This window comes from Phascolarctos cinereus, unplaced genomic scaffold (assembly GCF_003287225.1).
Source record: "Phascolarctos cinereus isolate Bilbo 61053 unplaced genomic scaffold, phaCin_HiC Scaffold_726;HRSCAF=1367, whole genome shotgun sequence".
NCBI lineage: Eukaryota > Metazoa > Chordata > Mammalia > Diprotodontia > Phascolarctidae > Phascolarctos > Phascolarctos cinereus.
Window position 1 is genome coordinate 424,641,107 of NW_027556098.1, and position 23,619 is coordinate 424,664,725.

Below are 23,619 nucleotides of genomic sequence, written 5' to 3' on the forward strand. Positions count from 1 at the left end.
AGACTGAGGACCCAAGAAGCAGCCACAGAGACCGCAAGGAGGCAGGCGTGTAGGGCCAGAGAGCCGCAGGGGACCTGGGTGATGGGGCACAGATGGGGTCGCTGAGGCAGGCAGGTGTGGTGCCTGGCCCAGGTTTCCCCCGCTTTATCCATATCCCAGTGCCTCTCATGGCAGTCGAGGCAGCAGAAAGTTGTGTGGAGGCCCCCACACCCAGGATACCGGGGACCATGTACCAGCCAGGCCTTAAGGCCTCAGCTTCCTGAATTTCTGACATGTGAACTGTACCCCTCCCCCTCCTTCCTGGCTACTTTTACTGAAAGTATACAGTAAGTGCTTAATTGTGCATCAGATTGAATGGAGCCTGGTGAACTGCCTATTGGACATCTTCAACTGTATGTCTACTTGCTCTCAATCCATAAGCATTGATTGGACTCCATCTAAGACTGGATGCACCCAAACTGAGCCCATTTTCCCCGCCCGCGTTGCTGTCTTCCCTCTTACTGTAGAGGGCCTCCCCACCTTCCTCCCGGTCCCCTGGCCCACAGCCTAGACGTCATCCTGGCCTGCTCACTCCCCCGCCCCATATCCAGGCTGGTGCCTGTCGGCTTCGCCTCTGCCCTCCCTCCCAAATGCACCCCCATACTGGTATAGGGCGTCCTCGCCGCGCACCTGGCCTACTGCAATGGTTGCTGGGGGATCTGCCTGCCTCCAGTCTCTCCCCACTCCAATCCATCCTCCAGCCACCAAAGGGATTTTCCTAAAGCACAACAGCAGCCTACTCAGTAAACTGCTGTGGCTCCCCATGGCCTCCATGAACAAATACAGCACGCTGTGTTTGGCATTCAAAGCCCTTCCTGACGTAGCCCCCTCCTACCTTTCCTGGCTTCTTACACCTCACTCCCCAAGGTGTTCTCCTCGGTTCAGGGACACCGGCCTCCTGGGTGCTCCTGGAACAGGACACGATCTCCCCCCCATGCCGACCGCGTTCCCATCAGCCATGAAATCGCCTCCATTTCCCTCGTGCCTGGAACTCTCTCCCTCCCCATGTCTGCCTCCGGCCTTCCCTGGCTTCCTGCAGCTCTCAGCTAAAGCCCTGCCTTCTGCTGGTGCCTTCCCTCGGTCAATTGCTCTGGTTCACCCTGCAAAGCTCAAACGTACTTGTTCGCACGCTGTCTCCCCCTTTAGACTGTAAGCTCCTCAAGGGCAGGAATTGTTTCTGCTATTGCTTGCCATTTCCAGTGCTTAGCACAGTACCTGGAATGCAGTAGGTGCTCAATAAATGCTTCTTGGTTTGATTTGGAGAGCTGGAGCATTGGAGCAGGCTAAATGCAGTGGCAGTCCTAGGGCAGCTAGACAGATATTTGTCGGGAGACCCTCCCTGTACACATCCATAGAGGGGGAGGCTCAGAGAAATGAGGCGAGAGATAGACACCAAGTGAGACATCAGCCTCCGGTTTCTCCCTCTCCAGCCCATCCTGCACACAGCTGTCAGAGTGCAGATCACACCATGTCACTCCCCTGCTCTATAATCTTCAGTAACTCCCAGCTGAGAGAAAGAAACCAAGAGATATTTTTTTAAACAGAGTTCACACCTATTTGTACACCTCAGAAGGAGATGGCTGGGGAAATAAAGGGAGGGACTTTGGAAGAGGTCACCCTGCCTGTCCTTCATGCCTGGCCTCCACAGATGACACTGGTCTGGGCAGGGTGACAGACCCACGGTGTGTTTATTCTGGTGTTAGCAGCAGCAGTGAGGGAGGCCAGAGACATGGAACAGGACACACGAGGAGCTGGGCACGAGGAGGCCAGCCTGGACATCGCCCGGGCTCAGACGCGGGACAGGCCTGCCTGCAGGGGTGGGCTGCGACATTCACACAGGCTGGGCACGGGAGGGGCAGATACCAGGAGGGGAAGCCCATGGTGGACGTTCACAGCAGTACGAAGGGGGAGGGATGTGAGGACAGGTCCTGGACGAATACTGGGGCAGGAGGTTAGACAAAGGGGGAGGGGTCCCCCAGGACCTTCGACATGCACAGCCCCTTCCTGAGAGGGGAGCCCAAGGTTGGGGAGGACAGATACACTGGGGCTGGGACCAGGTTCCCCCTCGTACATGGCACAGACCCACAGGCCTCGGCCTCCTCGGAGCCCCAAGTCCCTGGCTGGGAGGGAGGGGGAGAGGGAAGGGGTGAGCAGCCTGGAGCCTCCCTCCTTCCCCAGCATTGGACAGCTAGTCCGTATGGCTTTGAGGAGATGAATTCTCTGCGGGGAGTGTGAGAGCCTAAAGGGCCAGACCTGGTGGAGAGAAGTGAAGAGGAGTCTGCTCAGTCACTCCCCCTTCCCTCAGGTGCCAGGCATCCACCCCCTAAGCCCCTTTCTTCCCTCTCCCTCCTGCTCCCTCCCTGGCCCCCTCTGCCTCCTGCTCCCTCCCAGGCCCCCCTCTCCCTCTTGCTCCCTCCCTGGCTCCCCTCTCCCTCCTGCTCCCTCCCTGGCTCCCCTCTCCCCCAGCGCCATTGGTGACCCCATGCTCACCCATTCACTCTGAGCTTTCTCTCTCACTCAGTCCCTTGGCACCCTTGGTGAAGCTGGTGAGCGTCTTCTCCTGGAAATGAAAATCCAAATCAGGAGGGGGAGGAAATTAAAGCCCAGTGATCCTGATCATGTTTAAATTAAGAGGCAACAAGTGGGGGCATGGGCAGAGAGCTGCCCCTGGAATCATAGGGACCTGGATTTGAATCCTGCTTCAGACAGCCGGACTGTGTGTGACCAGCCTATGGTGTGACTGCCAGCCAATGTCTTAATATTTTTGGCAAATCTTTGAACACAGGACGTTCCAGAGGAGGAGCTGAGCTGCAATACTAGAAAGAGTTTCCACACTGGGCACTCCCCAGTGATCCTTGTGATGGAATCACAGATCCAGACCCCTCCCCCATTTCTTAATTTAGGGTAATGTCATTGTGATCAATAACCTTGGGCTTTTGGCCTCTCCTCTTTTCTATCCTCTTTCTAGCAAAACACCATCCACAGCTGAGGAGAGAGACCAGGGAGGGGGTGGCTTCTGAGGGGGCTGCCACGTGGTCTGGGCCAGTCACCTCCTTCAGACATCAGAGGGTTTGGGCTGGAAGCGCTCTTGGAGACCATTAGTCCAGTTCCTCTATTTTAGGGATGAAGAGGCTGAGGCCCAGAGAGGCCGAGCAGCCCGAAGATCACACAGCAAGGTGACCTGATTCAAGCCTGCATCCTCTGCCTTCAAAGGCAGTGGTTTGCTGTCTCTCCATTTCCCATCCGCAGAGGAGGGTTGGAATTGGGGGCAGGGAGGAACAGGATGAGCTTGACAAGGGCTCTTCCCCTCCCCAGGCCTCAGTTTCCCCAGGGCACTGATCAGTAGGCACTCCTGCAGAGGTGATGAGCCATTAGACAATGTTCAAGGGGCCTGGAGGACAGAAGACCCCCTTTCTCTCTCCAGGCCTCAGGCTGTACTTCTGGACAGTCTCAGATGAGTTTGGCCCAGGGAGGGAAAGCGAAGGGGACTGGAGCCATCCTTTGTGGGCCAGTGGGACAGGAGTGGGGCAGTGAGCAGGCCAGGTCCTCCTTCACCCCTCCCAGTCACCCTCACGGCCCAGGACCCACCTCCACCAGCTGATGCCAGTACTCCACAGGCTTTCGGGGATTGGCCAACATCTCTGCCCAGTGTTCTCGACCATGGGCGTCGGCCGCATCTGCCCCGACTCGGCACACACCAATGACCTCATTGTGACCAATGCTTTGATGGAAGGCAGACAAGGGAAGAAGGCAGGAGGGAGGCAGAAAGAAGAGAAGACTGTCAGTCGGGGGATGGTCCTGGCTCTGGCCCAGGCCCCCCATCTCCACTCTGCCTCTAGCCCAGGCCCTGTTGGCCCCAGGCCCCCCAGCCCTGCTCTGCCTCTAGCCCAGGCCCTGTTGGCCCAGGCCCCCCAGCCTCACTCTGGCCCAGGCCCAGGCCCCCCAGCCCTGCTCTGCCTCTAGCCCAGGCCCTGTTGGCCCCAGGCCCTCCAGCCCTGCTCTGGCCCAGGCCCCATTGGCCCTAGGCCCTGTCCCCACTCCGAGCTCCTGCTTACCAGTCATAATCCACCACTGCAATACTCAGCCCCACGACCTCCACGCTCTCAGGGGCCACATCAAACACCAGGGCCTCATTGTATGTGGGGTTCAGGGTGTTCTTCTTAATGGAGGTCTTGCGCTTTTTCAGCCTCCGCCCCTCCGAGATCAGCGAGGCCTTCACATAGGGGTCTGGTGGTGGGAGGAGGGAGGCAGGTAGAGCAGGCCTCAGAGCCTCTCAGGAGCCCCCAGGGTCCCCTAGTCCTTGGCCATTCTTGGCCTCTTAGCTCCTGCCCTGGTTACCTCACCCTACAGGGACCTGGGTGTTCGATCCCCTTGCGCTTGGGTCCTCCTGGGCCCTGGTTTCCAGCCCTCTCTGGTGCTGAGTCTCCCAAGGATCTAGGTGTCCGAGCTCCTAGCCTTTCTCTCTGCTATCCAAACAACCAGGCAATGTGGTTTCTAGGCCTCCCCCCAAGTCTTTAGGGGACCAAGTGTCTGCCACCCCTGAGCTGGGGCTCCCTGGGACCCTTCCATTCAGGCCCCCCTCCTCAAGTGCTCAGGGCCCCTCCAGGCAGCCGGGAGGTGGGGAGAGCTACCTGAGAAGCCTGTGAGGTCCATAGCTTTGAGGTTGGAGGCTTTGATGATGGTCACGGTCAGACGCCCGGCCGTGGGGAGGTAGCACAGAGAGAAGTTCAGCTCCCCGAGGTCAGCTTTCTCCTGTGGGCAGGGATGCAGTCAGGCCAGGCCGCCCACAGGCCCAGGGGCTGCTCTGCAGGCTCTTCTCCCACCTCCACTGCCTGCCTGTCTCCACAGCATGGAGCCACAGATTGAGAGCTGGAAAGGGACCTCAGAGGACTGGCTAGTGGGATCCCTTGGAGGGTGGAGACCTGCCCAAAGCCCCCCTCACCAGGAGCAGAGCTGGCCTCCAGGCTGGAGTCCCAGGTCCCTTCTCCCCACTGGCCTAGTGGAGCTCCTCAGCTCTCCCTCAGCTCCTACCAAAGGTGGAACTGTGCTTCCAGGACATAGGCGCCCAGCCCTTGGTCATCTTGGGCTCCTCACTTTCCCTGGGCCTGAGTCTCGGTCCATCTCTGGAGTGCCTCTCAGATCCACAGCCTTCTCTCCACTCGCCCCTGGCCCAAGCTACTGCCTCAAGTCTTTCCCCTCCCCATTCCTCTTCCATAGAGCTTCCAAAGTAATTTTCCTATGGCACTCCTCAGCACAGTCAGCTGCATGGGGGGCTCCCTCTCATCTTCAGAGCTCTCCCCACCTGGCTCCAACCCACCTTCCCTGTCTCATTATACAACAACACCCTTCATCCAGACTGGTCTTTTGGCAGCTCCACGACACCTCCTCTCCCATCTCTGTACCTTTGTGCAGGTGGTCCTCCGAAGCTGGGATCCACCCCCCTTCACCCCTGCCTCAGCACCCATTAGCCTTCAAAGCCCCAAAGGCACCTTCTATATGAAACTCTTGCCGATCCCCCCCCCGCAGCTGCTGGTGCTGCCCCTTCCCAAAGCGAGTTAACTGGTATGCATTCTGTGTAGACAGACGTAAGGCTGCGTCTCCCTGGATAGAATGTAAGCTCACTGAGGGCAGGAAGCGTTTGGCTTTTCAAGGAGAACGCCAGACACACAGATGACACTTTGTAGGTGTCTGTTGATGGATGGAGCCCGCTTGGGTGACCAGAAGGGCCCAGGATAGTGGGTATTCCCCTCACTTATCTGGGGTGAATTCTCCCACTTCTGCCTCCTCATGTCTCCGCATCTCTCTGCAGTCCTCTGTATCTCTCTCTGTCTCCCTCCCTCCCTCTATTCCCCTGTTTCCCGTGTTCTCCATCTCAGTTCCTGCCTTCACTCTCTGAATGCTCTCAGCTTTTTGATCCATTTAACAGTCTGTCTCCATGCCAGGCCTGGTAAAGCTGTGGCCGCAGTCCCCTCCCCCCAGGGACCCGTCAAACCCCATTTGCTCTTCAGGGAAGATGGGAAGAGCAGCCAAGGCCAGGGCCAACGCTTGGGGGCGGGGGTGAGGGGCATCTAGAGAAAGCAGAGATAGAGAGGGAAAGGCTCATAGGAGCCAAGGCCCAAAGACAGAAGCAGGGGCCAGAAGGCAGAGTCCCAGACACACGAAGGGAGACAGTCTGAGACAAGGAGAGACAGAGATACGCTAAGAGTGGAAGAGAAACAGAGCCTCAGTTACCCAGAGAGAGCCAGAGAGGTGGAGAAGGGCCTGCTAGTGGGCTGGAGAAGGCTTCGGGGGCTCTAAATCAGCGGAGGAAAGGGGGGAGGCTGGAGGGCTTGGGGGAGGAGGAGGAAATTGGGGAGCAGGGCCTGGGAGAGCAGGAGGGGCCCAGAGGCCCTGCATGGGTGTGGGCTGGGTCCACGTATTGGAGGGATAAAGAACAGTGCCAAGGAGATGTCCGCTTGCCTTGGGGTGTCTGTCAGGGCAAGTAGGGTTTCAAAGTCAGGACCTGGGTAGACAGCTTGGAAGGTATGGATTTTTAGCACTACAAGAGCCACTGGAAATGACCCAGCCTTTTTACAGATAAGTAAGCCCAGAGACAAGAAGGGCTTGGAGACTGCCAGAGCTGGGATTCAAGACCAGTTCTGATTCCACATTTTGAACATCATGCCTGGCTGGGGCCAGGATATACAGAGAAAGGGGAGGAGGAGTTCTTCCTGGGTGTCAGGGAGTGGCGAGGTGCTCTGAGCAAGAAGCTGGGAAATGAGGGGTCATCAGAACATGAGGAATTGGCAGGCTGGGGTATTGGGAGTGAGTCTGCTGGGGAAGGTGGATGTCAAGAAGTCAGCACTCAAGGTGTAGAGGGGAGGGAGCATTAGAAGATCTGAGAGTCCAGAAGGCAGAAGGAGAGGTCAGGATGCTGGGGAGTCAAAACTGGACTGTGTGAGGCTCTGGAGGTCAGGATGGCAAAGGGCTGGAGTCAGATGGCCCGGGAGTTGGGACATCAGGAAGACAGCATTTCTGGGAGTGTCGAGGCCAAGGTCAGGGCTGGGCTTGGAACAGTTGGGGAGGAGCCAGATCATCTAGCAAGAGTTAGAACATTTCAGACTTGGACTTTAGGGACTGGAAGACTGGGAGGTCAGGGGTTGGGAGGTCAAGAGGTCCAGAGTGAAGACCAGGAGGGCTTGGAGGCGTGGAGGTTGGGAGTCCAGAGGTCAGGGTGTTGGGTCCAATTGGGGAGACTGACCGATCCGCCTTCGATGATGTCTCTCCAGAGTGGGCGGTCAGGGGGCTGCTCTGCCAGTTCCAGAAGGTTGTCCAGCACCACTTGGCCGATGAGGTCATGTCTCGAGAATCGGTCAAAGTCATAGATGCTAAAGTGCAACTTCCTCTGGGCCAGCTCTGCTAGCGGCACAGAAAATTGGAAGGTCTCGTTGAACACGGGGTTCAGCGTCTTCCTGTGCACCTGCGGACAGAGAAAGGGGGAAGGCAGCTCAGGAGCAGCCTCCTTGAGGAGGCTGTGAGCCAGGCCTGCAGGCCAACCTCTTCAGAGGCCGAGGCACGGGCTCCCCAGCTCCCGGGCCATGGACCTCCCAGACCCTGGGATTGCACCATTAGCCTTGACATTAAGCTCCCACTCCTCTAACACTTTAGCATTGTAGCTAAGCATTTGATAGTAATGATTTCACGGGATCCTCACAACAACCCTCGGAAAGAGGTGCAATTATTTATTCCATTTGGCAGAAGAGGAAACTGAGGCTCAGAGAAGCTAGTCACATGGTCATGCAGCTCCTAAGTGTCTGAGGTGGGATTTGAACCCAGGTCTTCCTGACACCAAGTCCCGCCCTCTCCTCATTGCCCCATACTTCCTCCCTATGCCCCTTCCTCTTGAAGACCCAGCTGTCTGATCCTCGGTCTCCTACTTCCCCAGGTCGCCCTCATTAGAACCCAGTGCTTGGTCTTTCCCATTGCCTCCAGCTCCTGTGGGGGACCTCAACGTCCAGGCTGTCCCCTTCCTCTGTTGCCGGGTCATTCAGGCCCTCAGTTTCCACCCACTTTGGGACCTAGACAACCTAAGTTTCTTTCTCCTCAGGGATCCCATCATCCCAACCCAGACCTTGGTCTGAAATTTTTTCTTGCGGTCCGGCAGCAGGTAGATCTTGACGTAGGGGTCGGAGAAGCCGTTGGAATCTTTGGCTGGCAGGTCAAGGGCCTGGAGGACCCGCACGACTAGCTGGTCAGAGCCATAGAGGTAGCGCAGGGCGAAGCTGAAGCGTCCGGCCCCTGGCCCCCCACCGGGCCCGGCCCCTGCCCGCCGGCCCCCGGCCCCGGCCCCAGCCCCTGCCCCCTGGTACAGCTCAGGCTGGATCTGCCCAATGAGCCTTGCCTTCTCCTCGCCTGCAGGCAGGGGGAGAGGCAAGGCTGGGGCTGGGGGTCTATCCTCAGGCTCAGTCAGGCTCGGGGCTGGGGGCTGGGGGGTCAGAGGCTGCTGAGTGAGGGGCCGAGGAAGAGCTGGGTACCTGTGGGAGGTGAGGCAGAGGAAGGGTCAGGGAGGGGCTGGCCTCCCAACCACCCCCCACCTGCAACTGTAGGCCTCAACTCAGAGAGACCCAGGGGGCCAGAGAGACCCAGGGGGCCAGAGGCTGGATAGGACCCAGAGGTAAAGGCAAGCAGACAAATGCACAAAGAATCAGCAGACAGAGGGAGGGACCCAAGAACAAAAAGAAACAGGACTGGACACATGCAAGGAGATGAAACAGATCCAGAGGGTCAGAGAGAGATTGCAACAGGTAGACACTGACAGAGAGACACCCGAAAAGAACTAAGCAGGGAGAGAGACACCAGGATGGAAACAAGGAGACTCGGGAGGGGAGTGGGGAGAGAGGTAGGGGAAGAGGAAGAGAAGGGGGAAGAGGGGGACAGAGGGGGAGGTGGGAGAGAGAGGAGAGAGAGAGAGAGAGAGAGAGAGAGAGAGAGAGAGAGAGAGAGAGAGAGAGAGAGAGAGAGAGAGAGAGAGAGAAGAGAGGAGAAGGGGGAGAGAAAGGAGGGAGGAGAGAGAGAGAGAGAGAGAGAGAGAGAGAGAGAGAGAGAGAGAGAGAGAGAGAGAGAGAGAGAGAGAGAGAGTCATATAGGGACAGAAAGGGATACACAGAAGGATAGAGGGAGACACTCCTTGAAGAGAAAGCCCCAAGGAGATGCCCAGAGCTTGAGAGAGAGGGACAGGAAGAGCAGCCATCAATAAAGAGACAGAAGGAGGCAGAGTAATGATGAGAGACAAAGAGAGGCAGGCACCAAGGCAGAGACAGAGCGAGGGGATGCTTCTTACCTTGTTGGAGGGGCCAGGCTGGTGACCTGCTGGTGGGACTGGGCACTGGGCAGCCCAACCCCCCCAGGGGGCACCAGAAGGAGACCCCCACCAGTTCCAGCACTGCCATCAGCAGGCAGCTCAGGCGATGTCTGGCTGGGCTTGACCCCAGCCGCTACTGCGGCGGCTGCTGTGGCGGCATCTGGGTAAGAGTCCATATCCAGGTAGGATGGTTCTGGAGGGTCGGGGCCCCCCACCCCTCCAGGCTCTAGGAGCTCAGAGAAGGGTGGATGGTGGTGGGGCCCACCCAGGAGATGATGTGGGCCACCCAGGCCAGGCCCTAGATGGTGACTGGCCCCACCACCCACCAGCCCTGCCAGTCCGGCCCCAGGGTCCTTGCGAAGGGGTCCACCCCCAGGGGCTGAGCCCCCCTTGTCCCGCCAGGGCACCCAGCACAGCTTCCATGACACGAAGAGCGAAACACCCAGCAGGACAATGCCACAGAAGGTCACGATCACTGAGAGCAGGCTCACCGAGATGTCTGGAGGTGGGGGAGAGGTGGAAGGGGCATCCTATAAGGCTGGCCGAGCACCAGCAAGAGCCTGCAAGGGGTGGTAGGGACCAAGGCCCTTCTTCGTTCCTGTCTCATCTCTCTCCTTAATTCTCCTGTCCCTCTCTCTTTGTGTGCCTCTGACTGATTCACAAATGCATCCAGATGGATGGACTGTCTGAACGGGAGGTGGGCAGGCAGACGAGAACCAGAACCAACCAGCAGCCCTTCCCCTTTCCCTGATGTCCAGCCATCAGACATGACAAAGGTGGTGGTGACATGAGGGCAGGAGGAAAGAACATGGAGGACTTCCCTTAAAAGGGAAAGCTGGGGAGACAGGACAAGGTGATTATGGGATAACAGACTGAGAGTTGAAGATACCTCACAGGACGTCTGGTCCAAGATCTCAAGTTTACTAATGCGCCTCTTGGAGGCCCAGAGAGAGCTGCTTGCCTTAGGGCGACCAGGGAGAAAAGAATCTGAACCTCAGTCTTTTGAACCCAGATCCACCACTTTGGGGAAAGTTAGAAGAAGCTCACCTTTCTGGGCACTTTGGAAGTACTGCAAAGGCCCTTGTCTCAAAGATTATAGCTAGTGTGGAGCTGGTGGGGAAGGGGGGTAGACATATGGGCTTTGAAGGGCAGCAGCATGGACAAGAGTCTTCTAGGAGACAGACCTGCATCTGAGGGCCCGGGGTAGCCTCGCCTCCGCCAAAACTCCTGGCATTTTTCATCAGCATCCTGGAGCCGGGAGCACAGGTCAGAGACTAAGGTCAGAGCCCGGTGACAAAGGTCATCATCATAGTCTCCTGACATGGCTGCTGGGTATCCTGTCCTGGAGAAATGAGGGGGAGAGAAAGAGAGAGAAACAGAAAGACAGAGAGACACACACACACAGAGACAGAGACAGAGAGACAGACACAGACAGAGACACAAAGAGACAGAGACAGGGAGAGAGAGAGAGAGAGAGAGAGAGAGAGAGAGAGAGAGAGAGAGAGAGAGAGAGAGAGAGAGAGTCAGGAATAAGGAGTGAGGGACAAAGCTAAAGGGGATAGAAGGAAGAATATATGTGGTGATAAAGCCAAGAGATGGACAGATAGTGGGACAGCTGGGGACAAGCTAAGAGGTAAAGGATGAGAAACGGGGAGAGCCTAAAATAAGGTGAGGATACTTAGGGCAAACACATAAAGTTTAGTTGGATGGGGAATGGATAGGAATGAAAACTGGAATGGATAGCAATAGGAAAAGAAGGGAAGAGAAATAAGGGATGGATGGACAGAAGAACAGGAGCAGGGGAGTGGAGAGGGAGACTGAGATATGGTGTAAACAGGAAGGAAGATGACAGAGTGAAAGTTTAGACAGATGGTGGGACAGGAGGAGGCCAAACAGATGGGGACATCTAGAAGTGATGAATGAAGGAACAAGAAAAGGCCAGATTGGGAAACAGAGATAAAGACTAGGAAGATAGGAGAGGGGAATGGATATGGCCACATAGGGGTAGAGATCAGGGCTGGACAGAATGTTCCAACAGCTGGGAGAAGGGTTAAATAGAAGGAAGAGATAAGAGTTGGCTGGCTGGGAGGCTGGATATAAAGAAAGACAGAGAGGATGCTATAAAGATAAAAAATAGACAAGGAAAAGGAATAACCTAACAGGAAAATGGAAATAAAGGATGGGCAGATGGGAGTATGGACACATGAGAACAGACCCAAGTGATGGTGGGCAGGCAAAGGATGGACAAATGAAGCTAGACATAAGGGATAGACAGACATAAAGGATAAACAGAGGAAAGAGAGAAGGGATGAAGAGTGAAGGAATGAACAGAGAGGACAGACAGAAGGTATGGTTAGACAGAAGGGATGGGGAAAACAATGGCTAGATTGAAGGGATGGGCAGATGGGGGACAGAAAGACCTACAGAAGGAATGGTCAGATGCAGAAAGAGATAAAGTTTAGACAGATGGGGATTGAGGAAAAGGGACCAAAAAGGGATGGATAGCTGTGGAACAGAGAAGGGCGGGGGATGAGAAAGGAACAGAGGAAGGAGATAGAGGAGATGGAGATGAGAAAAGGGGATGGTGAGCAAGGGAGCAAAGATAAGGGGTAGATATACATGGAGACATGAGAAAGGATGGACAGAAATAGGAAACAGGCAGACTGAGTAGGAGAGGAAATGGGCAATAAGGTTTGCTCAGAGGAGGAGATGAGAGGCTAGCCAGCGATAGCAATAAGAGACAGGAAGGGTGACAGAACAAGAGAGAATGTGCAAGGAGACAGATAGGGATCAGGAAATTGGAAGAGACTGAAGGACTGTGATCAGAGGTGGCCAGAACAGGAGACAGTTTTGATAGATGGATGGGGGGACCAAGATAAGGAGGGGGTTAAGAGACAGGGGCAGAATGGGGGCAGGGTTCAGACAAAGGCTATATGGGCCAAGAGGGGAGTCAGACAAGTAACAGTGAGTGAAGAGAGATGACAAAGGTCTGAGAGAAGGAAGTGAATGGGGTACAGAGAAAAGGGCTAGATAGGAAATCAGGACAGGGGACAGGAAGGGGAAAGGGAAGGGACAAAGATGAAAGGTGGACTGATAGGGGAAGAGATAAAGTTTAGACAGCTGGGAGGCTAGGAAGGCAGCCCCCAAAGACTAAGACAGAGGGGATGGCCAAGGAGGGACAGAGAAAAAAGATAGACGGATAGGAGGGAGACAGTAGAGGGGGATTAGGGGTGACAAAAGATGGGGAAATGGACAAAAGGGACGGACAGAGAGTTTAGGGCGACACTGACAGGAGAGAATCAAGATAGACGGTAAATAGATGGGGAGACAGACGAGGGAGCGGCAGGGACAGTAGAGAGGTACGGCCGAAGACGGAGATGGGGGATGGACAGAAAAGGAGACAGGCGAGCACAGAGAGAGAGAGAGAGAGAGAGAGAGAGAGAGAGAGAGAGAGAGAGAGAGAGAGAGAGAGAGAGAGAGAGAGAGAGAAAGGGTGTGCAGATGGGAGATAGCGGAGGGGACCCAGTGAGAGCTGCTGAGCTCGAGAGGGACAGGAGCGTAGGATTGCGGGGGGCACTCACCTTATCCTCATTCCTGATGAGTCCTAGGGGGCATTCGGGGTGGGCGGGAAGAGCCCATTGGGGAGAGCGGAGGGGAGACGACCCCCGCCAGCCTGGTCCCCCACGTTCTGGGAGATGCCACAGGACCTGGGGGAGCGAGGAGAAGGGAGCCTTAGCCCGGCTCTGCTCTCGAGCTGCAGCCTCCGACTGGAGAGAGCCTTCTCCTCCCCAGCGCTTCTCAGCCCGCCAGCTCTCTAACCTCCGCCGGGATACCGAGTGCCCTGCACCCCCAATCAGCCCGCAGCCCGCGGCCCCCTTCCCGGGCTAGGGGACTCCATTTCCCAGCAGGCCGCGGGGCTCTGGGCCAGGCGAGTGGGGGGCATCCCGGCCCCGGAGCCTGCTGGGAAATGGAGTCCGCGCTGCCTCCAGGGCTGCCTCGCCGGGCTGGGAGCCTGGGCTGGGGCTAGGGACCGCTGGGAGGTTGCGAGCTAGAGGAGCACCTGGCCTCCGGAGGCTGTGCCGGTCTGCGGCCCAGGGAGACCGAGGAAGCCTGGGGGCTGGAGGCACCTGCCCCTCTCCCAGGTAGAGGACGCCCCCCACCTCCCCTCCCACCCCCAGGCCCTGCCGGGCCAGGGCCAGCTTCCGGAGGGGAGGGACCAGGGTGGGGGGCACTCACCCAGAGCTGGAGCCGGAGCCGCCACCGCCGCAGCCACCGCCGCAGCTCCGGCCCGGCTCCGCCCCCGTCCCCCCAGCCCGCAGGTTGGCTGCTCCGCCCCCCACCCCCCGCTCCAGCCCCAGCCTGGGATCGGACCCAGGCATCCGAGCGCACACTGGCCCTTCCCTCACTCCGGCCCCACCCCTGCTGTGCCAGGACCCAGGCGTTCTGGCCCCCTAGTTCTCTTTTCATCAGAGACCCAGGCATAACTCATCTTGGCGTCCCCATCGCCCTCCCGGCTTAGGGGCCCAGACATCCTGGCCCTCCAGCCTAACCCCCTCAGGGACTCAGGCGTCCTTGCCCCCTAGCTCTTTTTTCATCAGAAACCCAGGTGTGACCTATCTTGTCGTCCCCATAGCTCTGGTCCTCCAGTCCTCTCCCGTCAGGGACCCAGGCCTCTGAGCCTACCCTTAAACCTGAGGCATCCAGGCATCGGCCATTCCCTCCCCTCACTGCCCCCCACCCATACACTCACTCTCTCTGAGGACTCAGGTAATTAATTCAGTTCAACTCAATTTAATTTAATTCAAGCATGTATAAATTGCCTACTGTGTGCCAAGCACTGTCCTATGTGCTGAAAATACAAAGCCCAATCCCCCAGACTATTCCTGTTCTCAAAGAGCTCACATTCTTCTTGGGCCCAGAGTCTTGTCTCCCCTCCTCCTCCTTCCACTTAAGGACTGAAGGCCTGGCCCACCAGCTCAGCTCTTCCTACCTCACCCTGAACTTTGAGGACTCTGGCTTGGTTTGGTGGGTAGAGGGCCCCCAGCCCACAAACCCAGAGGCATGTGGGGTGGGGAAAGTCGAGAGGTTAGAGATTGTAGAGAGGAGGAGAGATAGGAACCAGAGAGCTAGACTGGTGGAGGGGAAGTGCACTAACTTGGCCAATCTGGGGGTCTGCCTTAGTCCTCTCTGAGGGTTTCATGCTCTTCACCTGTCATATGGGAACAATCAACCTGTCCCAAATTTCGCAGGACTGTTGTGAGAACCAGAGAGGTGTGGCTGGGGAAGGAGACACATAATAATCACAATTGCCATCTCTATGGAGTTTTAAGGTAGAAAACTTTTCCCTCCTCACACAGCCCGATGAGGAAGGGAAAAAGTGCAGAATAATTGCTCTCCCCATTTTATAGATGAGAAAACTGAGGTTCATAGAGGAGAAAGTAATTTATCCAGGGTCACAGAGCTGGTAAGAGTCAGAGCAGGGACTGAAACCCAGGTCTTTCTAACTTCAGGATCGACACATAGGCACAGAATCAGAGACCCAGAGACACATATTCAGAGACTCAGAAATCCAATATGCAGAGAGACAAACATAGGAAGACTCATATATACATAGAGACAACTGAAGATACATTTATATACGCAGAGACCAACATAAAGGTACAAACCCACAGGGAAACTCAGATACACTCAGAGAGAAACATACAGCGATGGAAATTCAGACTTACAAATACACTCCCCCAATGGAGGCATGCCCACTCGGAAATGTACAGAGGCACACAGAAACAAGAGCACATTCATAAACACACACACACACACACACACACACACACACACACACACACACCCCTAGAAACATCCAAGGACCCAGCTTAGCAGAGACAAATCCTGATAATCCTATAAACACACACATAGACACACCCTGAAATTCAGATGCACTCAGACAGTCTCAGACAGACTGGGACACCCACCACATACATACACACAAATCCCAGTGGACTGGTGGTCAGGATGCCTGGGTTACCCCTGCAGCTGTGACATAATTTCTCTACTTTGAGGACAAATGCTGAGTGTCACAGGTTGGGTGAGGGCCAGAGAGGGGACTATAGGGGAAAAGAAACAGTGACAAAAGTAAGGGATAAGACAGGAATACAGAGACAGAGAGATGTATACAGAGCCAAAGAGAGAAGGGGATTGAGCTCCAGATGATGAGACTGAGAGAGACAGAGAACAAGGGAAGGATTCAGAGGTAAAATTCTTCATCTCACTGAGATGGAGAATGAAGAAGACCCCATACACAGGTATAGTGAGCTGGGGGGGCGGGGAGAGAGAGAGAGAGAGAGAGAGAGAGAGAGAGAGAGACAGAGAGAGAGAGAGAGAGAGAGACAGAGAGACAGAGAGAGACAGAGAGGCACTATATACAAAGAGATATGTGTGGAGAGAAATAAAAAGATAGGAAAGAAAGCAATATAAGTCAGAAAGAAAGATATAGTTTATAGGATGGTGGAGAACAAGAGAAAGATAGAGAAGGGGGAAAGGGGCCAGGAGAGGGGCACAGAGACAGACACATACAGAGCAACAGAGAGAGAGTGAGATGGAGAAAGAAGGCCACAGATGCACATAGAGACTGAGACACAATCAGAAACAGTCAGAGACAAAGGACTGGTGAAGACCCAGGGATGGGCTGCCAATGGAGAGATAAAAACAAGGTCCCCAAACCAGTCTCAAGGAATGAACTGGGCAGAATCAGAGATTCACAACACACACAGAGATCACACACACACACACACACACACACACAACACACACACACACACACACACACACACACACACACACCCATACACTTACAGGGATAGCTGTACAGAGAGCCCAATGGATAGACAGAAGCTTGGGATGGTAGGGAGAGACAGAAGTAGAGAGACTGAGGGTGAAAGGCTGAGATGCAGAAAAGCCAGAGAAGAAAAACAAAATGAGGGGATGAGTTGAAGATAGCCAGGGACTGGGAAGATCAAACCAGACAGAGGCTGGAGGAACTGCCAGGCTGGGGAGACACAGGCAGACTTGCATTGTTTCCCGGGGTGTGTGACTCCCATAGAAACCCTAGCCCAGCCAGCCCAAAGGTTCTAATTGAGATCGGTCTTTGGGAAAGGTAATGCTTTCACTTCTAGTCCTTTTTTTTTCCTGACTGGATGCTGAGTCCGGCTCCCAGCTCCTACCCAGACTTTGGGGGCAGCACCAGGGAGGGCATGGAGTGACTGGATGACTGACTTAGAGGTCTGGTTCCACTTAAGGGGCTTAGGCAACTATTCTCCAGCCCCCACCTTCCCTTTGGTGCTCCAGCCTGCCCCTCCCCCTCCAGTAGAATCTACTTTCTGTTTGAATTTTTTTCTGTTTTGTTTATTTCTGAGTGAGATGGAAGTGATGGGAGAGAGACTGGGGAGAGAGAAAGAGGCATGGGAAGAGATGGAGTAACAGAGATGAGGAGAGATGAAGAAAGATGAGAAAAGATGAAGAGATGGGGAAAGATGGGGAGAGAGGGGCTAGAGGTGAAGACAGAATCAAGAGAGAAATAAAGGAAGAGAGACTGAGAGAGATGAGGAAAGAGAGAGAGGGTCAGAGATGAAGGGAGAAAGGGAGAGAGAAACAGGAGGAAGATAGGGAGAGAAGATGGAGTGGAGAGGGAAGAAAATTGGAGTGGGGGTGGGAGGATGAGACCAGACCAGTCACCAGGGCAGGAGTGGGAGAGAGATGGGGGTCTCCACTGAATCTGAGGCAGGAGAGCCAGTACCCCATGTCGATTCCCTTCCAGGTGTGCCCCTCCGAGGCTGCCCTGTCCCTGCCCCTCTGTTGGCCTGAGAAATGGGCAAGTGGATAGGTCCTGGGAGGGTTGGTTGAGTCAGGGCCAGGACCCTCCGTGACCTCCCTTGCCTCCCCACCATTATTCACAGATGCAGCAGCAGCAGCAGCAGCAGCCACAGCAGCAGCAGCAGCAGCAGCAGCAGGAAGGTGAGTCAGGCTCTGGGAGCCTCCCAGGGTAATGGGAGGCAGGTAAGGGGGCTGGCAATAGGATTAGGGTGGAGGTGGGAGGGGTCACCCAGCCTTGGCTACCTCTCTAGGAGCTGGGCCACTGTTTATGGACTTGGAGACCCCAGAAGAGGTGCAGGCCCGGAACCTGGGCAGAACCATCAAATCCTCGTGAGTTGGAGGGCCCCGTGTCTGGCCTAAGCTTTGGCTTCCCAGTGCCTGACGAGGTCCCAACTTGGGGGTTAGTAGTTATCTGACCTGACCTCTGCCCTGAACTCTCTGCCCACTGTTCACCAAGGCCCTTACTGGTTCCCAACTCTTGACCAGACTTCCCATTTCTGACCCTTGACCTTTTCTGCCCCCTTCCACCAAACTTCCCAGGAAGCTTCAGGTTCATCAGATCCTAGCGGAGTATGAAGCCCTGGATCGGGAGCTCCCATGCATCCGAAAGTTCCCCAGCCCACCTCCAGCCCAGCCCCTCTGCTTGTGTATGGAGACTTCGGTGAGGCTGACCTCTTTGATCCCCAATGCCCCCTCCCACCCCCTGCTGGTTCCCGGGGCCCCGCGGTGCCCCATCTCGGACCCCTGCCTTCCAGCAGGGGCTTCTGACAGCCCCGCCCCACGAAGGGAGCTCGTGACCAACTTGGGAACCTAGATCTGAGATTTCCCTCTCCCATCCTAGCCTGAGTACGACTTCACCCACCTGGATTTGCTGAATGCTCTGGAGGCTGAGGTGCCAGGCGCCCTAGAAAGTGGGCGCGTGAGCAGCATCCGGTTTGAGAACATGAATGTCATCTGTGGGACAGCTGGGCGCAAGGACCGGTGAGCAGCCCAGCTCGGGACGCATGGGAGTAGGGGAATAAACCGGCAGGGCCATGGAAAATGACCTTCAGACCGTCCGACTTACTGGAGAAACAGGGAGTGATCCCGAAACTGAGCATGGACACAGGGCGACTCTGGGACAGACCAGGGGCACGGGCAGCGACCCCCTCCATTGACCAATGACGCAGGGAGTGATCCTATGGCTGAAATGGCACCCACGGGTGACTGTGACCGAGGAGGGGCATGGGCAGTGACCTCTCCATTGACCAGTGACGCAGGGAGTGGCCCTTTGGCTGATGACTGAAAGGGAACTGGGGAGTGACCCTGTGAGGGAAGGAGCAGTCACCAAGGAAGAACACAGGGTGACTGACACGGGATAAGGGGATCGTAGGCTCCTGATGTCATAGGTATCAGATCACAGATTTAGAGCCGGAAGGCAGCCCAGCAGCCATTCAGTCCAACCCTCTCATTTTACTGATGAGAAAACTGAGGTGCAAAAAGCTGTGACCCCCTGCTAATTCTATAGGGAATGATGACCACTTGAGTGGGACTCAGGGAGTAGCCCTATGACTAAATAGGGACCTAGGGAGTGACCTGAAGACGGACCAGGGACATGAGTGACCCTTGATCCCCTGAGGCCACAGGGAACGAGTGACCCTCTGACTTGAGCAGGGACATGGGGAATGACCTTGGGACAAAGGAGACACACTAGGAGGACGCCAGGAACTCGAGACTCATCGTCACGGTGCTTAGAGATCCAGGAGATGGGGGAGGGGATGTGACGTAGGCCCGGACTTCTAAAAAACGAGGGTGAGGGAGGGCTACAGCGCCCACTTTCCTGCCGTGAGGTGTTAGGGGAAGGAGAGGAGAGAGGGCGGCGCCAGTCAGAGAGAGGCAGACAGTGGGCGGGGACGGCTGGTTCTTGGGATGGGGAAACTGAGTCAGCAGCCTCGTCGCCCGGCAATTGGCACATCGCAGCGGGGCGGGGCGCCCCGGCAGCCACACCCTTCCGCCGCAGGTGGCTCATCACGGTCACGGACTTCCAGACCCGCTCCCGCCTGCTGCGCTCGGGGCTCCGCCCCCGCGGGATCCCCCACCCCCTAGCGCGCCACGACGAACTCCTGCTCGGAGACTACCGCCTGCACCTGCGCCGAGCCCTGGCCCGACGGCGCATGCTCGAGGCTCTGGGGGCGGGGCCCACCGAGGAAGACTGAGGCGGAGCCACGCCTGCGCACCAGCCCCTCGGGCCCCGCCGGGAGGAGGGGCGGGCGGCCGGGGCGGGGCTTTAGGGGGCGGGGCCTCCCTAGAAAGGAGGCGGTGCGGGCTCGAGGGGAGGGTGGATACTGTGAGTTTAATTATAAAGAATGACCCGGTACAAAAAGCCATTTCTTTGCAAAATCGGGGAGGGGGCGGGGACACCCCCGTCCATTCTCACCTCCCCTGCCCCCCCCGACCGTGGCCTTGGCCTGGACGCCTGGGTCCCGACCCCGGCCCGGGAGGGGCGGGGGAAGAACCGGGCCTGGGCCGTGGAGAGCCTCGGGGCCCCCCGGCCCGTCCTGGCCGCGAGGGGAGGCTGAGGTCCGGAGAGGTCGGGCCGCCTGCCCAGGGTCGAACAGCTGGCCAGTGGCAGTCCGCCTTGATACTGCGCGGCTGCCTTGTTGACCCCGCCCCCGCCCCCCCAAGGAACCCAGGCGTCCTGCCGCCCCGCCCCGCCCCCCGCCCCCCACCCTTTGGAAGACAATTCTTCGGGGTTTGCTTTGAGGTTTTTTTTGTGGGTTTTTTTTCTTTGTATCACCTCCCCCCGCGCTCGGACCCCCCCCCGCCCCCTCCCATCCCACCCTGGGTCTCTCTCCCCTCCCTCCCCCTCCCTGACCCCGCCCCCCTTCCGCGGTGGCCATCCGGAATGAACAAGCCCTTGATAGACGAACACCGCGGGGTCCCCGGGGGTGGGGGAGAACAACGGACGACGGACATGAGGGAGGGAGGACGGATTCCCTCCCCCCCTTCTCCCCCCTCCCCCCAACCCTCCCACAAGATAACCCGCAGATCCCTGACGTGGTGAGGGGGAAGAGGGCTGGGAGCCCCCCCCACCCATGGACGGAGCAGCCCCCCGGGAATTTGGGGGGTAGCAGAAGGGAGGGTGGGCTTAGAGTGAGGGGGAAGAAAGGGAGCTCCCTTCTTTGGCAGCTGAACGTGTGTGTGGGGAAGCTTAGAGGGGCTGTCCTTCCCCCCCAAATGGAAGTAGAGGAAGGGTCCCTAGGGTAGGGGGAGGGGTGACTTCAATCCCCCCCAAGGTTTGTGAGGGAGCTGGTAGTGGGAAGGAAGCATTTGGGCAAATGGGGGGCAGAAAGAGGGTAAGCCATGCTAGAAAGGGGAGTTGGGGGTGGGCTGGGAGAGGGAAGAGAAACCATCATGCAAGAGACGGAGGAAGAAAGTGAACGTGAGAGGCGGAACTAGGAAGAATCAGCCAAGTGTAAATCCAAGAATGAAGTGGAAATATCTGGGAAAAGGCAAGTGTGCACGGAGGAGAGTGTAAATGTAGAGGAAGAGCGAGCGTGCCAAATGAGCAGGAAGAAAGCGAGCAGGGGCTCCAGAAAGTCTAGAGGAGGAGTGGGAGCCGAGAGGAGCAAGAAAAGCGAGGCAGGAGGCTCTAGTGAGCGTGCAAGAACAGGGACGGGAGAGCTAAGCAACAGATGGGGTGCGAGAGGGGCGTGCGAAGGGTCACCGGGAGAGGAGGAAAGGAGAGTGTAAAAAAGAGAACGGACCGAAAAGTGAGTGTGCAAGAGGAGAATATGGTGGGGAGCAAGGAGGGAGAAGAAACAGAAAAGTGAGTGTGCAAGGGAGAGGGAGACAAGGGTTTTACAAGAGAAAGCTCAGGGAGAAAGGGGAATGTGCCAGAACTGTGTGAGAAGAAAGTATAGTGAAGCAGTGTGCCAGGGACGTAAGGAAAGAAGGAAACGAGTATGCAAAAGAGGCAGGAATTTTAAAAGGCGTGCAAGCAGAAAGCACATCAAAGGGAGAGCACAGATCGAGTGTGTAAGAGACTAGAGAAATGATCTGTAAGAGTGGAAAGTGGGAAGAGCAAGAAAGTGTGCGGCAAGAGGCAGTGTATGAGTGTGTAAGCAGGGCATGCACAAAGGGAGAAAAGATCAAGAGGAGTCAGGAGTAGGAGGGTGAATGAGCAAGAGAAGGGATCGGAAAGCGGGCAAGAACAGTGTAGGAAAGGTCAAGGGAGTGTGCAAGGGAAGGTTCGGAACAGACCGTGAGTGTGCAAGAGAAGGACAGCAGAGTGAGTATGCAAGAGGAGAATGAGCTGAGGAGCAAGGAAGGAGCAGAAACAAAGGTGTGTGCGAGTGTTGTGAAAAGTAATCGATAAGTGTAAACGAGGAGCTGGGCCCCAAAGAGGGAGGGGAACAAGGAGAGCGTGTGTGCCACTGACCATGTATAAGAGCGGGGTTTTGGACAGGAGATAAAGCATGTACAGGGTGTGTGCAAGTGCAAATGAGAGAAAGAAGGCTAGGAGCGGGGGAAATGTGCCCGTTGGTACCAGAGGGGCCCGGATGGAAGAGCGGTGATCCTGAGCACGCGGAGAAGCCGAGCGTGCAGGCGAGCGTGAGAGGAGCACAGGGCAGCGAACAAAGGTCCCCAGGGGAGAACTGCTATGGGAGCCAATATAATGGAGAGGGAAGACAAGAAAAAGTGAGCGTGCAAGAGAGCTGGGACCTGCAAGCACCACCTTGGGAAGTGTGCAAGAAAGCAAGAGACATAGCGCAAATTTGTGCAAAATAGCAGCCCAGGGGAGGGGGTGGCACATAGGCGAGCGGGAGTGCAAAGGAGCGTGCAAGAGGCCAGGAGGCAGGGTAGTTTGGAAGGGAAGGAGAGAAGAGGGCAGAAGAGGAATGGGAGTTAGGGTGGGGGCGGGGAGGTCAGGAGAGAGATGGGGGTGGATTTGGGGCGTGGGGGATGGTCAAATCTGGGGCCTGGGGAGGAGATTGGGCACCCCTGCTTCGCCCCCTTCCCCTGCTGCCCAGGGAGCCCCCTTCAACCAATTAGCTTTGGGGCTCCCCGTCTATGGCTCTGCTATTCTTCCCTCCTCTCCCAGGGACCTGGAGAGGGGGAGGTCGGGGTACATCTTCCCTCTTCACGCCTCTCTCCCTCTGGTCCCTTACAGCTTCAGCCATCTCCCTGGGAGGGAGAGGGGTCGCATCTCTCTCCCACCTGCTCCCTCCTCTTCACCCAACACTGACGCACACACTGTCCAGGCCCAGCTGCCCCCTCCTCTGAGGTGCGCATGTCCAGTGGGATGACTGTCGGCGACCGGTCGAGCAAGTGTGAAGCAAGTGGCCGGCCCAGGTCGGGGGGAGGTGGGGAGAGGGCGAAGGGGAGCGTCACATAACATCTGGCCAGCATTCCAGAGGGGCGGGGCCGCTTCGCGAGAGCCCTCCCCGAGGGTCCTCGGTGGGCCGGCCATCACCTCTCCAGGAAGAACTTGAGAGCGCGGTCAATGTTCATTCGGTGCCCCACCCGGGTTACGCCCAGGTCCACGTAGTCCTCCTTGGTCAAGGCGGGCAGGTGGGAGCCATCGATCTCGTGGTCCAGGAAGCGAGCTCGGTGCTCGGCCAGGCCCAGCCACTCCAGCCAATCTGCCACGTCAAACTTGGTCCAGAAGCCTAGGGGCTTGGCCCCAAATGGCTTGTCCGGGGGCAAGGAGAGCAGGCGTGTAGGCGACAGCGAGCGCGAGGCCCCAGCCAACGCCCCACCCAGGCTTCCCGCCATCCCTGCGTGGGGGGGCACGAAAACGGGAGCGAAGGGGTCCGAGGCGCCCCCAGCCCCGCCAGTGGGTGAGCCTCGGAGGTCGAAGAGGCCGGGATACAGGGGCCCAGAGGGCAGGATGGGCAAAGAAGAGGGCCGGGGAGCTGGGCTGACTTTGTGGTCCGAGGGGGGCAGCAAGGAGGGGCTGGGGGCACGTCGGAGTAGAGGGGGGCGCATTTCAAAATCCACGCCCTGGAGGTGGCGGGTGGATGAAGATGAGGACGGCGAGGGCGACCCAGTGCCGGTTCCCCCAGATGCTGGGGTCACCCCAGACCCTGAGGGCAGTGGCGGCAGCGGCGGCTTGGCCCAGTTCTGGAATAAGCTGCTGACGGGTTTGGAGAGAAGCGAAGACGGGGGATCATCCGCGAGCCTGGGATGAGGGTGTGGATGGAAACGTTGAGGGATGGAGGAGATGGATTGGCGGACAGGGGGATGAGAGAGAGAGTGACAAAAAGGGGGAGGGCAGGGCTCGGGAAGAACGAGGAGTCGCGGGGAAGGCGACAAAAGATGAAGGAATACGATGGGAGAGACGGAGAAATAAATGATGCCGAAAGAGTGAGACAGATATAGTGATTGGGGAT

The 23,619-nt window shown here is 57.0% G+C and overlaps 3 protein-coding genes across 14 annotated transcripts in view; 1 reads left to right on the forward strand and 2 right to left on the reverse strand.

The window, feature by feature from the left end:
* Positions 1-1,708: 1,708 nt before the first annotated feature.
* Positions 1,709-13,682, reverse strand: SYT3 (synaptotagmin 3). Of its 7 annotated transcripts, none has more exons than XM_020971932.2 (11): positions 13,616-13,682; positions 12,961-13,086; positions 10,564-10,716; positions 9,359-9,878; positions 8,150-8,552; positions 7,280-7,498; positions 4,671-4,791; positions 4,095-4,266; positions 3,628-3,760; positions 2,530-2,599; positions 1,709-2,292 (listed from the first exon to the last, which is right to left on the reverse strand). In XM_020971932.2, exons 3-10 carry the CDS (start codon positions 10,700-10,702, stop codon positions 2,534-2,536), a joined length of 1,773 nt encoding a protein of 590 aa, XP_020827591.1. In that variant the 5' UTR covers positions 10,703-10,716; positions 12,961-13,086; positions 13,616-13,682; the 3' UTR covers positions 1,709-2,292; positions 2,530-2,533. The 7 variants fall into 7 exon arrangements, with proteins under 7 accessions (XP_020827591.1, XP_020827589.1, XP_078002537.1 ...); XM_020971930.2 differs by having other exon boundaries at positions 10,564-10,721; XM_078146411.1 differs by having other exon boundaries at positions 10,564-11,633.
* Positions 13,437-19,924, forward strand: CUNH19orf81 (chromosome unknown C19orf81 homolog). Of its 4 annotated transcripts, none has more exons than XM_020971933.2 (6): positions 13,437-13,521; positions 17,329-17,386; positions 17,497-17,575; positions 17,786-17,906; positions 18,087-18,226; positions 19,245-19,924. In XM_020971933.2, exons 2-6 carry the CDS (start codon positions 17,329-17,331, stop codon positions 19,438-19,440), a joined length of 594 nt encoding a protein of 197 aa, XP_020827592.1. In that variant the 5' UTR covers positions 13,437-13,521; the 3' UTR covers positions 19,441-19,924. The 4 variants fall into 4 exon arrangements, with proteins under 4 accessions (XP_020827592.1, XP_078002562.1, XP_078002561.1 ...); XM_078146434.1 differs by lacking the exon at positions 13,437-13,521 and adding an exon at positions 16,482-16,926; XM_078146436.1 differs by lacking the exons at positions 13,437-13,521; positions 17,786-17,906 and adding an exon at positions 16,465-16,926.
* A 175-nt stretch (positions 19,925-20,099) lies between these two features.
* The window catches only part of SHANK1 (SH3 and multiple ankyrin repeat domains 1), an 83,846-nt gene continuing 80,326 nt past the window's right edge, over positions 20,100-23,619 (reverse strand). For all 3 annotated transcript variants that reach the window (XM_020971958.2, XM_020971957.2, XM_020971955.2), the window contains one exon: positions 20,100-23,408. In XM_020971958.2, the coding sequence (XP_020827617.1) occupies positions 22,697-23,408 (712 nt within the window). In that variant the 3' untranslated portion in view covers positions 20,100-22,696. The remainder of the gene's footprint in view (positions 23,409-23,619) is intronic.

Coding starts and splice junctions, on each gene's coding strand:
- SYT3 (XM_020971930.2), bottom strand. Junction 8,553..9,358: donor AGCCTGGCCCCTCCAACAAG/GTAAGAAGCATC, acceptor CACCTCCCACAG/GTACCCAGCTCTTCCTCGGC. Junction 2,600..3,627: donor ACTGGCATCAGCTGGTGGAG/GTGGGTCCTGGG, acceptor TTTCATTTCCAG/GAGAAGACGCTCACCAGCTT.
- CUNH19orf81 (XM_078146434.1), top strand. CDS start 16,888: ATGAAGAGATGGGGAAAGATGGGGAGAGAGGGGCTAGAG. Junction 17,387..17,496: donor GCAGCAGCAGCAGCAGGAAG/GTGAGTCAGGCT, acceptor CTACCTCTCTAG/GAGCTGGGCCACTGTTTATG. Junction 17,907..18,086: donor GCTTGTGTATGGAGACTTCG/GTGAGGCTGACC, acceptor CTCCCATCCTAG/CCTGAGTACGACTTCACCCA.